This window comes from Marmota monax, unplaced genomic scaffold (genome assembly GCF_021218885.2).
Source record: "Marmota monax isolate L192 unplaced genomic scaffold, Marmota_monax_Labrador192_F-V1.1 WCK01_AAM20220418_F8-fsc00061, whole genome shotgun sequence".
Taxonomy (NCBI): Eukaryota; Metazoa; Chordata; class Mammalia; order Rodentia; family Sciuridae; genus Marmota; species Marmota monax.
Window position 1 is genome coordinate 8,907,669 of NW_026695230.1, and position 12,778 is coordinate 8,920,446.

Below are 12,778 nucleotides of genomic sequence, written 5' to 3' on the forward strand. Positions count from 1 at the left end.
CTGATGTTGTTCAGGCCTTAGTGCCATGGTCACTGGCACACCCAGGTGACCAGACAGGGAAGGCTAAGAATTCTTAAAGGGAGGTACCCTTGCTCAGAGCAAACTCCCAGTGTCTGACCTTCATTTAGCTCTCTGCAAGAGAAGCAGGAGGACATCACTGGAGGTGCAAAAGCTCCAGAGACTCAGGGCCTACAGAGACATGTGTTGCTCCATTAGGAACATCAATTCTTTCATGAGGCTCATGAGTCTCCACATCTGTGTCTTGGAGATTTTCATATCAGTATGCACCACTCTACCTCATTCCCACAGTATGGACAATACTGTAGCCCCTACCAATGAGCATTTGAGTTGATTCCAAGATTACAACCCATATAGCAGAGGAATCCTTTCATGCCTCCTTCTGCACCCGACTCCACACTTAACAGAGTAACTCTTGCATTCATGCAGTGGGCAGTGTGGTAGGTTGAATCACTTTAGGACTAGGTGCAAGGAAAAGTGGAATTTGTCCATAGTCACATAGTAATTTTGTGCTAGAGATGGCAAACCCAGATCCCTGAGGATGCAGATGCTCTCTTTAGGAACAGATGATGGTCCCTGACTAGTCCTTTACACTTGGGTCCACCTTGGGCTGGACTGGACTTTTGTTTACTCTAAGTGGCCCAGAAGAAACAAGTGTGTGGTTTGTGCCAGACATTTCACGGCTAGGGAGAGATCATTAACTAACCCTTGGAGATTGGGGAGCTGCTAGGGAATAAAGTAGGTCGTACCATCTCCCCAACTTAGAAAGCCCATTCATGTCTATGATCTCCTTTTAATACTCTGAGGTCTGTATTATTATTTTTTTCCACTCAGAGATGGGGATCTGAAGTACAGAATAGTGATTTGTCCAAAATCACACAAATAGTAATGGTGGAGCTCTTGTTCTTTAAAAATAAATATACTGGGCTGGGGATGTGGCTCAAGTGGTAAGGCGCTTGCCTGGCATGCAAGGGGCGCTGGGTTCGATCCTCAGCACCACATAAAAATAAAATAAAGATGTTGTGTCCACCGAAAACTAAAAAATAAATATTAAAACATTATTTCTCCCTCTCTCTCTCTCTCTCTCTCTCTCTCTCTCTCTCTCACACACACACACACACACACACACACACAAATAATAATAATAATAAATATACTATATGGTCACATGTTGCTTAACAATGGGGGCATAGTATCTAAAAAATGCATCATTAGGCAATTTCATCATTGTATGAACACCATAGTGTGTGCTTACACAAATTAAGATGGCTATAACATCACTAGACAATATAATCTTATGGGACCATTGTCATATATGCAGTCCCTACTAAAATGTAGTTATGTGATAGATGATAATGCTAACTAAAAAGAAACACTGCATGGCTGAAATCCTGAAAAACTGAAATTATACCTACAAAAACAAATAACATTACAGAAAGTATGAAAAAATTGGAAAAGCCTAAAAGAAAAAAAAAATCCTGATAGATGACCATGGACATGTCATCTGATTTCTCTGAACCTCAGTTGTCTCATTTTAAAAGAAAGGGAATGAAAGCAACACCCACAATATTGGTAGCTAATACACATCCTAATCCACTTCCAGGTCGGAGCTACCCCTGCAGGCTCAAATTCAAACATGCCTATTTTGTATGGTGTCTGAAATCACAAGACATATATAATGCGGTTTCTTGCTTTATCTCATAAACTTTGTGTTTAGCTCCACAGACTCGGCTGTATTTCAGTGGTTACATTTTCCTAGGTTAATGAACTCTTATCCCTAGTGCTGGACATTTACTGCCACCAAGTTTTCATTATTTTAGTTGATGCTGCAAGAAAATCTTTCTGCTTCAGAGAGATTCCCAAAAGTCAGTGACCATCTGAAGTCTTGAGGTCCTGAGCCCCTGACCTCCCAGGGCTGTGCACCCAGTCCCCTGCCTTCTGTCCCAATGTCTGGCTAGACTTGCCTGACAATGTGATGGAAATGCTCAGGGGTCTCTGACCAACCTCGGCACATGTTCAGAGAAGCTTGCAAAAATGGGCTAAAGGGTCTTCTCTTAATCCTTCCTGAGATTATGTGGAATATGTGCCTTTATGCTCCATACCCCTAACCATTCCATATCCTTTCTATATGAAGGTGTGTATGTGTGTGTGTGTGTTTCTAGTTTTTTATTTGTTTTGCCACATTACTATGAGAATCTCTTCCCAAAAGCAGGAAGGCACAACATTGCCATTACAATTTTGCCACATCCTTGAACCTGCAAGGCCTGTCCCAGGTCAAGTTAAGAACTTCAGTCCTGCGGGTAGCGATGCTGCTCAGTGGTAAAGTGCATGCCTAGCATACATGAAGCCCTAGGTCTGATCCCCAACACTTCAGAAAAAAAGAGGTGACAGTAAGAATCCAGTTGTTTTTCACTGCCTCACAACTCTCTGGCCAGATACATGTCTACAGCACCTCTTTTTCAGCCTGGGATTAGCACTTGTTCTACCCATTCTCTTGCCAGTCCTTGTAAAATTGTAATGTATTTGAGGCATGAGCAAAGAAGGGGGAATGAAGGGAATCTGAGAAGCTGGATTCGAGCAATGTTTCTCAGCTTGCAGGCAGTGGGACCTTGGGTCAGTCATGTAATCTTCCTGGGCCTCATTTTTCTCATCAGAAAAATGGAAGCGACTTCAACTAGTTAGCAGGAGTGTTGAGAGATCCCTGTGGAAAAGCCTTGGATAGGCTGTAAAGTACCTTCCGGACCAAGAGCCTGGGACCATTTTTGAAAATTTCCAAGTGCCCTCCTAAGTTCTTCACAGCTTTTCTCATCCATACAGGGTGGGGACTTGTGCCACTCTATGCCCACGGGGACCCTCAGATCTCACTACATCCATTGGAGCCATACTCAGGTGAGTTTACACTCGGGACCCCAATCTCACGCTCTTGGGGCCCATAAGGACCCTCCTCCGGTCTTTTGCATCCCCCACACTCCCACTGAAACAGGAGGGTGCCCCACCCCGCCTGCCCTGCCTCTACTCCAGCGCACGTGCGCAGAGGGGCACTCACAAAGCGACCCCCGCACACATCTGGGCGCGCGGGCCGACACAGTGGGGACGCCTGCGAGGGTGCGGCGGGGCTGTGGGGCTCCGCGCTGCCCTGGCCAGGCCGCGGAGCAGGGCGGGTGGGGGGAGGGAGCGCCGGCGGGGCGGGGCGGGGCCCGCGGTGGGCGGAGGGGGGTTGCTGACGGCTGGCGGGGCTGCGGAGCTGCGAGGGACCGAGGCGCGGGAGACGCGCGGAGCCATCCGGAGCCCGAGCCGAGCCCGCACCCGCGCCGCCATGCCCCTGGCCTTCTGCGGCAGCGAGAACCACTCGGCCGCCTACCGGGTGGACCAGGGCGTCCTCAACAACGGCTGCTTTGTGGATGCACTCAACGTGGTGCCGCATGTCTTCCTGCTCTTCATCACCTTCCCCATCCTCTTCATCGGTGAGCGCGCGGCGACCGGCGGAGGAGGGGAGGGATAGAAGAGGAGGCGGAGAAGGAGGCGCTGCGCGCCGCACCGCCCGCGTCCCCTTGCGGTCCTGCGACCGCCTCTCGCCTCTTCTTGGGGTCCCCTGCTCTGTGCCCCGCCCGCCGTTCCCGACAATCGCACACCCGCTCATCCTTCACCTCCTGGGGTGTCCCCGAACCGAAGCCAAACACTGCGGACTTTTACTGACCCTCAAGGATCCCCAAGTTTTGCCTCCTCAGGGCCAAAGCTGGGTGGAGAAAGGGCAAAGCAGAGGTCTTCGTAAGGGAAGGAAGGTTGGGAGGGGTTCAGCTGCACCCTCAGTGGTGCTGTGTAGGGAGCCGGGTCACCCCTCCCCCAAGGCATGCTCCCTGTCAGCCACAGCTGGGCCCTGGGAGGAGGACAGGCTGTGCTTCCAAGACCGGAATGGAGGCCCAGAGAGCCCCGCGCTTTACCAAGGCTGGGCCAGACAGTGGTCGGTAGCCTCTGACAGTCCGGGGCTGACCGTGCCCTGGGTTAGGAGGGGCAGGAGCTAGGGACTCAGATCCCCATCCAGGGCGCGTGTCTCCAGAGTGCAACTTCTCCAGCTCAGTGCCAAGCAGCTCTGAGTGGAGACTTGCAGCGACCCCGGTGGCCCCCAGTGTGATTGCTTAAAATCCCTCTGCGAAGTTGGGCTCCACAATTGGGGCAACCCATGAGTGCGTCTTCACTCCGGTCTTCTTTATCTCTCCAAGACCTTGAATCGCCTCAGCCAGTCAGCTTTGTCAACACAGAGTGTCCCCTCCTTCCCCAGAACGTGTTCATTCATTTTAAGAAAAATAGTATATCTTAAAATTCATATACAGATTTGAGGAAGAAAGGAAAGAAGGTCACAAAATTAAATTTAAACAGAAATTGCTGTAGAAATAAGTTGCTAGTTATTGACCAAGATAACAAAGATAGGAAAGAAACACAATACTTGCTAACATCTGTATCAAAAATTTTAAAAAAAGAAATATCATTTATACTTCTATTCTTGACCTGATGACCTATCATACAAGAAGCCAACATACAAAATGGGTACCTGTACAGGATGAGCCTGCTGTGATCCAGGCTTTGTGCTTATATATTTAGTTCGTGTGTACCAGCCTTGGGGCTCCTCATGAACAGGTGAACTAATATGTACCTCACCCTGCTGTGAACCAAGTGCCCAAGAACGCTAGTGGGGCTCATGCACCCTCCTTCAGGTGGGCCAGACTTCTTACCTGTTACTGTCTCTCCCTACAGGATGGGGCAGTCAGAGCTCCAAGGTGCACATCCACCACAGCACGTGGCTCCATTTCCCAGGGCACAATCTGCGCTGGATTCTGACCTTCATGCTGCTTTTTGTACTGGTGTGTGAGATTGCAGAGGGCATCCTGTCTGATGGGTGAGTGACTGTGGACTCAGGGTAGTGGATCTGCTCCAGGATGCTCTGGAAAGGCCCAGGAGACCCCACCACACCTGCCTTCCATGAACCAGTATCATTTGCTATTAAATCTAGCAACTCTTTACTTAGCGTAAAGTGTACAAAGATTTCTCTGCCAGGCATTACACACACACATGAGACCCAGGCCCTGTCCTCAGTCCTGGAGGATAGAGGGAACAGAGATGTGTATGCCAACACTTAGTGAAATAATGCTAGAGCTTATTAGAATGCCTCAACTCCTATAAAAGATACCAGACCTCTTCCACAAGCTGCAGTTGCTATCTTCTTAGGGTGGGGTGGGGGGAGACTAAGTGTGTCACTCGCTCTTTCTTAAGGCCTTTCCTTGGTTCTCAGTTGCTCAAAAGATGCAGCCCCTGCCTCTCACCTCATTCCCAATAGCCTTTTCCCTGCACCCACTTTTCTTGTGGGCCTCATATCCTATGTTTCACTCTTAGCTACTGCACAGGTGATACTGTATGTTAAAGTTTGGACCTAACTGCAAAACCATCTCCAGAGTCAGAAAGGCCTCTGGCTTAGAATCTGGTTCTTATTCATCTTTGTATTCACAGTACAAGACACATGAAGGCTCCACAAACATTTTTTAAGCCCTTAGAAAAATAAATAAAATCATGTTACAAGTACATACTCTGAGAGGATTGGGGAAGGCAATGTTGGAAGAGCTCTGTGGTTGAGGGGCTTTGGAGCTGAGCCTGGAGAGATGGCTAGGGTCCCACAAGCAGAGGAGTAAAGGGGAGGGAGGGCATCAGTGCTGGGGAGGAAGGGAGGAGGAACAAAGCCACCTGTGCTGTAGCAGAGGTCAAGGCCTTGAGGAAAGGTGGGCATGGAGAGAAGGTCTTTGAGATAGAGGCTAGAGGGGAGTGGGGCTGAGTAAGGGAAACAGGTAGGTATGAAGAGTGATGCAGGCTAGGCACTGAGCACATACAAGGGAGCGGTGGAGGCTGAGACTTGGAAATAGGGCTGGGCATCTTGGAAGGGCTTCAAAACCCACACTGCCTGTTTGGGTTGGATTTGATCAGCAGTTTGGAGCAGAAGAGGAATATTATCAGTATAGCATTTTTAGGTAGAAGCCCAAGGGCTGTCCAAGGCAGGTTGGAGATTGGCAGAAGCTAGAAGTGGAAACAGCCATGGGAGGTGATTGCAGTAGTCTAGGTGAGAGATAACTGCAACCGGAAACAGTATGTCAGCAGTGAGGAACAGAAGAGGAAATGGAGCAGTCATCTCACTGAGGCACAGTGGAAAAGTCTGCAAGGCACAATGGCTGCCTGGTGAGGGGATGGTTCAGGGGAAGGACATCTGGCTTGAGAATCTGAGGTCCAGTGCCTCTGAGCTGAAATCAGATTATGCCCAAACTTGACTTTTACCAGCCCTGCCTGGTTCCTGCAGCTGATCTGGAGCCCCCACTCACACGTCCTCACCATCCCCATCCCAACCCCCTGGCCAATATTCATGCATCCAGGCACCAGCAGTGATCACTATGATACCTGCTTGCCTTTGGGGCAGGAGCTCCTCCTGATGATCACATTCCCCAGACGGGCAAGAAGACCGTAGGGCATACTGCATACTGCTACCTAACTAGCAGGTGACAAGTCTTCCTCCCCGCTCCACCCCAGCACACTTTCCAAAGCAGCCTAAATGCTACAGAGGGGAGGGATGCCTGTGGGCCCTTAGTCCAGAAGTACTCATGGGATTTTAATTAGCCAGGGTGACCAAGAAAGCACCCTGCCCATGAGGAAGGAAAACCTGGGTGTTCTACTGCTCTGAACCAGCTATGGGACTTTGGCAAGTCATCTAGCCTTCCTGAGCCTCTCTTTCTCTTCCAGTGAAAGCATCACAACCCCTGGCTTTTCTGCTTCCAAAAAGTATAGAGGATGAAATTAGAGAATGGATAGGCTACAAGTCCAGAGTGACAGAGCCCTGGGCAGATGGTGTATTACTAGAACATGGGAGACTCCTTCCTGCAGGTTATCAAGATCCCCTCTTGTGTGTGGCTGCATCTGTACCTCAAACCAGCCCAATGCAAATGACTGCCTCCCCAGGGCACAGGTCAGCTCCTGAGCTGGGTATTACCTATCTTTGTGGGCCCACACTCCTGAGCAGCAAACATGAAAGAAATGCACAGAAAATGAACAGCAGAAGTTGAAGACCCTGCCCCGTGTTATCCCCTATCCACTCCAGTCTGAGTCTTCAGACCTACCTGGAAATTTAGGGGGCAAGTGGGAGTGGGGGCTGGTTAAGGCAGTGGTCTTCAAACTCTAGTTTGGTTAGACTAGACTTCCTAGTCAAACAGAAACTCTGGTTATGGTGGCCTCCTCCTGATGCCAGCTTCTCCAGGGCAGGGGCCCTTGGCACACTGGATTGAAAGACCAGTGCAAGTTAGGGCACCCAGAGGCAGTTGGCTGAAGTAAGTCCTCTGGGAATGAAGAAGGTTCCCAACACAGTGAGAACAGAAAGAGGAGGCTCCGGCAATGTTGGAAAAGCAGCTGGAAGCCACGTCATGTGGGCCTTTGGTGCCAAGCTGAGCCAAGCTAGTTTTGATATCCACAGAGGAGCACAATCAAACTAGCTAAAGTGACCCTCATCTCCAGTCTTGGGGAAGACTGAGGTTTGGGAGAAGGCTCAGGCTCCCTATGGGGTTACCACCAGGTCTGAGTCCCCCATCCCAGAGGCCTCTGTGAATTAAAGTGGGAAGGGCATGAGCTGGCAGTGACTGGATGTCTTTTGTCTCTCTATGCCTCAGTTTCCTCAACCATAAAATGGAGAGACTAACAGTGCCCATTTCATGGGGTTTTACGAAGGTTACGTGAGTGAATGGCCATTGAGTGCTCAAACCATGCCTAGCACAGAGTAAATGCTCAACAAATATTGACACTTGCCAGTGTCATCCCATCACCAGTGCTGACCTGTGCCACTCATGTTCAATGGAGCTGTTGCTAAGTGAGCTGGGATGCACAGGCCCCTGTGCTGCCCACAGGACCTCAGGGACAGGGACCCAACTGTGTTCACTCCAAGGAAGTGGTTCCAGCCTTCACAGTGGCCACTGCCAAAGCTCCGCAACATGAACTCAGGGAGAGAGGCTCATGAATCCCAAGACCTGAACACGGAGCCCTCGGAGCTTTGCTTCTGCATTCCTGGGTCCTCAGCTAATGGCTGCTTGGGGTATGGGCTGTGCAGAACTGCCAGAATATGAAGTGGAGCTGTGGTCATCATCCGAGGCCCTACTGTGTGCTGAGCAGTAAGCCCAAGGCCTGGGTTCTCTACTGGAATATTCACCATATCCACATCCTCTCACTCCTTCTCTTTCTCTCTCTCCCCCATCTCAGGGTGACGGAATCCCGCCATCTTCACCTGTACATGCCAGCTGGGATGGCGTTCATGGCTGCTGTCACTTCCGTGGTCTACTATCATAACATCGAGACCTCCAACTTCCCCAAGCTGCTGATTGGTAGGGGAGGAGGGGGCATCTTCATTTATTCCTTCAGATAATGTTTTGCTGAGGACTTATTGTGTGCTAGGCACTGTTCTGGGTGCCAGAGATTCAGAAATGAAATAGAAAAGATCTGCCTTCACGGAGCTTACAGTCTGATGACAAAGACAGTAATGAACAAATAGGTGGTGGCATACTGTGAAGAAAATCAAGCTGGGTAAGGGTAGAGAGTGATGGCAGCATCACTATCTACAAAAGGTGGTCAAGGAAGCTCAGCCAAGAGTGAGCGTGTAGATATTTGGGGAAAGGGTGTTCCATGCAGGGGAACAGACAGCACAAAGGCCTTCTGATAAGAACAAACTTGGTAAAGAGGCCAGCGTGGGCTCAGCCCAACAAGCAGGAGCAAGAGTGAAGGAGGTGAGGTCAGGGGCCAGGAAAGGAGTAAGGGAGACTCCCAGGGGAGACCTGAGCTCTTGGTGATGGTGGTGCTAATAACCAATATGGCACAGAAGAAGGGCTTGGGGGTTGGCCCAGAATCAAGTTTTGTGTTTGGGGCATGTTGAGTTTATCACGTCTCTGAGACAGCCAGCTCCAGGGTTGAGTGGGTTGTTGATCAAAGAGTTGGCATTCAGAGGGAGGTCAGGGCAGGAGATACATTCAGCCATGGTGGGTCTAAGGCATCTAATGCTTGAGCCTGAATGAAATCATCTGGAGAGAGAAGAGAAAGACCCCGGGACCAGAGCCTGAGGTTTGCCAGCACTTAGAGATTCAGGAAGCAGTGCCCACTTGCAAGTTCTGACTTCACAGTGACTGCTGGACTTCATCAAGTGTGCACTGTGGTTCCAGGCTCGGTGCTGCCCTTACTTGCCTGTCTGTCTTCATTCCTACGACTAGCTCTGTTGATGCTGGTAGCATCCTTGTGCTACACAGGCAGACATAAAATTCAGAGCGGTTAAAATTAATACCAGTACTCACTGAGGACTTACCATAGGCCAGGCTCTTTCCTAAGCATTTAATCGTTACAACTCTGTGAGGTAGGTCCCACTAGTGTTTCCCCTTTACAGATCAGAAAATTGAGGCTCAGAGGTTAAGTGATTTGCACCAGTTTACCCAGCTCATCAGGTGGCGAAGCTGCAACTTGACATATACACAGCCTCCAGTTTCTGATCCTCAGGCTACATCCTTTGGGCCAAACTTATAAAGCCAAAGATCTGCCTCTGTGCAGGCTTAGCCTAGGAATCAAAGACCAGGGCTACACATCTGGCAGTCAGAGGGTGTGTCATTAAGTCAGACTGAGATTTTTAGGAATCACAGCATTTAATCAATATCGGAATACTCTGTGCTAAGCCATGACATTGCTGTGTCATTGGGAGGCAAAGGTGTTTTGTTACCTAGTCACAGGGCACCCTTCCTGTGTGAGGTGGGATCTGAGCTGCATCGGGATCATCCACATGATCACCCCAAGATTTCCATGTGAGTGTGGATGGGGACTTGGAGAAGGAGGGTAAGAGGATTCAGAGAGCCCCCTGCTCCAGTTTCTGAAGCAGTTCCTCATCTACAGAGAGCCCTGCATTAACCACCAGGGCCTGGCTGACTGGTGCCCCCTGGCAATACGCCCTCAGCATCTGGTGATTTCATTTTCTCATTCTCCAGCAAGCATGTGATGCTCTCTCTTTGAAGCACAAATTGCCACTCATGGATGGATTAGTCCTTTCCCAAGGAACTAGGACTTTCTCCCTCCATCTCCTTGTTTGGAGTTTGGCCACTTGAAAAGAGGCTCCATAGAGGCAGAAAAGTGAAGGAGATGCACCTAGGAACTACAGGGATGAGGGCAGTGGATATTAGGGAAATAACCAATCCTCTAAGGAGCTGATGTCTGGTCACAGGTCTGGAATCCATAGGAAAGTGAACCTTGATGTGGCTCATGTTATTCCATGAAAGAATCATTGTCCTGAGACTCCAGATGAGGCCAAGGAAAACAGTCTATGGGAAAAGACATGCTTGAGCTGAGAGCTGGACCTAGGAGCACTCTTCAGTGCTTCAGGCAGCGTCAACAGCATGGGCAAAGGCCCTGAGGCAGTACAAACAAAGCCTAGTAGGGAATCTGGAAGAAAAAAGGTAGTTGGAGTAGAGAACAGAAGTGAGCTGAGCTTTGAAGCTTGGAGCTGCAGGTGAGGCCTACACCAGGCAGGGCCTCAAAGGATACACCACTGGCATGGGTCTTTGTTGGAAAAGCAATGGGAGTCCATTGAGAGTAGTGGGGGGAGGTGGGTTACCATATGCATAACATAAAATTTACCATTTTAGTCACTGTTAAGCATTCAGTTCTGTGACATTATGTAAATTCACTTTGTTTCACTCCTATCACCATCATCCATCCTCAGAAAATCTTTGCATCTTCCCAAACTAAAATTCTAGACTCATTAAACAACAGCTCCCCATTCTTCCTCGCCTCAGCCTTGGGCAACCACCATTCTACTTTCTGTCTCTGTGAATTTGACTCCTCCAGGAACTGACCTCAGTGGAATCATGCATTGTTTGTCCTTTTGTGATCGGCTTATTTCCCTTAGTATAAGATATTCCAGGTCCATCCGTGTTGTCACATGTGTGATAATTTTCTGCCTTCCAAAGGCTGAGTGATATTCCAATGGATGGAGATTCCATATTGTGATACCCATCCATCATCAGTGCACATTTGGGTTGCTTCCACCTCTTGACTATTACGCATAATGTTGCTGTGAACATGGGCGCATTGAGGTGTTTTAAAGGTGACCATGTTTATTGCTTTATGGAAGCCATATTGGAGGAGGGGAAGTGGGGGAGCCAGTGGGGGGCTCTTGAAGTGGTTCAGAGGAGATAGATGGTGGCCTGGGATGGACAGCAGTGGGGAGAGTCAATGTATTGGGGAGTAAAACTGAATTTGGTAGGGAGGGGTGCCGAACAGAGAGAGAGGAAGTGGGGAGCAGGAGGGTTCAGGGGAATCCAGAGCTTAGAGCTCACTGGCAGCCCCCTCTCAACACCTCTTTCTCCTGAACATTTCCCTCTTCTCTCAGTCAAGCACTAAGCATTTGCTGAGTGCTGCTATGTGTGGCTTGGCACTGCAGGACAGGACTGTGGACATGATTCTGGGCTTGGTCCTGGGTCTACCACTGACCCCCTCTGTGACCTTGAATGAGACCCTCAGGCTCTCTGAGCCTCAGTTTCCTAATCTGGGCAGGAACAACAACCCTACCTAAGCCACAGTGTTGTTAAGAAGATCAAATCGGACCACATCTGTTAAGTGTCAGGGCAAGACCACGTAAGGCACATTTTCAAGTCTCAGCCCCACTTGGCAGCCTTCATCAAGGCTAGGAGGTCCTGATGCCTGAGAGAAAATCTGTTGGGAGAGTAGAGTCATGGAGGCAGGGGAAGGCCTCCTGCTGTGGATTCCTTGTGACTTAGAGCCCAGACCAAGCTTTGAGGGACAAAATTGCAGCCCTGAGGGGTTCTGCCCCACTATCCTTGTGCCTCACCCAAGGACCTAGACAGAGTCAGCCCTTCTGGGCATGCTGAACCCTGGTGGTACAGTGGGGCCCAATATTTTGACCTGCTTCTCAGTCCAGGGTAAGACTGGACAGATCTCTGCTTTTGTCCCCAGGAGCAGGCCTGGCATCCCTGGGATGGTGAGCAGGCAGCAGGTCTCCTTCACTCACTGAAGGGCACCTCAAGAGAAGCTCTAGGAGTCTGGGGCTGACCTTATTGCACATGACGGTAGGAACAGGGAGGGCAGGGGCTACCAATGCCAAAGCACCTCTAAAGATGACATAACTAGCTGTTGCTGGTGTTTTCCCCCCAAGCTGATAGTGGATTAGGGGGAGGGATGATAATTTGTGATAGAATCCACAGATAGTTTCTAATGTTCACTTGGCCCCAAATCTGAAATCTAAAGAAAATAAAAATGTCAACAGTTGATGTCCTAAGAGCATCATTATGTGCCAGGCTCACTGTGCTAAACACTTTCCTTATGTTGCTCCAACAGCCTTCAAAGTAGTGCTATTGTTATCCCCATTTAATGGATGAGGAAACTGAGGCATAGAGGGGTTGCATGCCTACTCCAAAGCCACACAGCAGTTATGCTACAGGATCGGAACCCATGCATATCTGGCCACAGACCTCTAACCACTCTGCTGCACTGCCTTACAGGACTGTGACTTATTTTTTCCTGCGTCCCCTACCTCCCAGGCTTACAAGGAGCATCATGCTGTGGTGGGCTCTGAACTGTGAGGACAGTGACCTGAGCCCTCACCCTCTCTCTGCCAGGAACAGGCAGCAATTTTGCAACAGTCACCTCCTCTCTCTAGGCCTTAGATTCCTCATCTTTAAAGCAAACAGGCTGCATTGAA

The 12,778-nt window shown here is 49.6% G+C and overlaps 1 protein-coding gene across 3 annotated transcripts in view; it reads left to right on the top strand.

The window, feature by feature from the left end:
• The first annotated feature begins 3,270 nt into the window (after nucleotides 1-3,270).
• Abcc8 (ATP binding cassette subfamily C member 8) overlaps nucleotides 3,271-12,778 on the top strand; it is a 74,320-nt gene continuing 64,812 nt past the window's right edge. For all 3 annotated transcript variants that reach the window (XM_046438330.2, XM_046438331.2, XM_046438332.2), the window contains exons 1-3: nucleotides 3,271-3,482; nucleotides 4,771-4,912; nucleotides 8,293-8,414. In XM_046438330.2, the coding sequence (XP_046294286.1) occupies nucleotides 3,335-3,482; nucleotides 4,771-4,912; nucleotides 8,293-8,414 (412 nt within the window). In that variant the 5' untranslated portion in view covers nucleotides 3,271-3,334. The remainder of the gene's footprint in view (nucleotides 3,483-4,770; nucleotides 4,913-8,292; nucleotides 8,415-12,778) is intronic.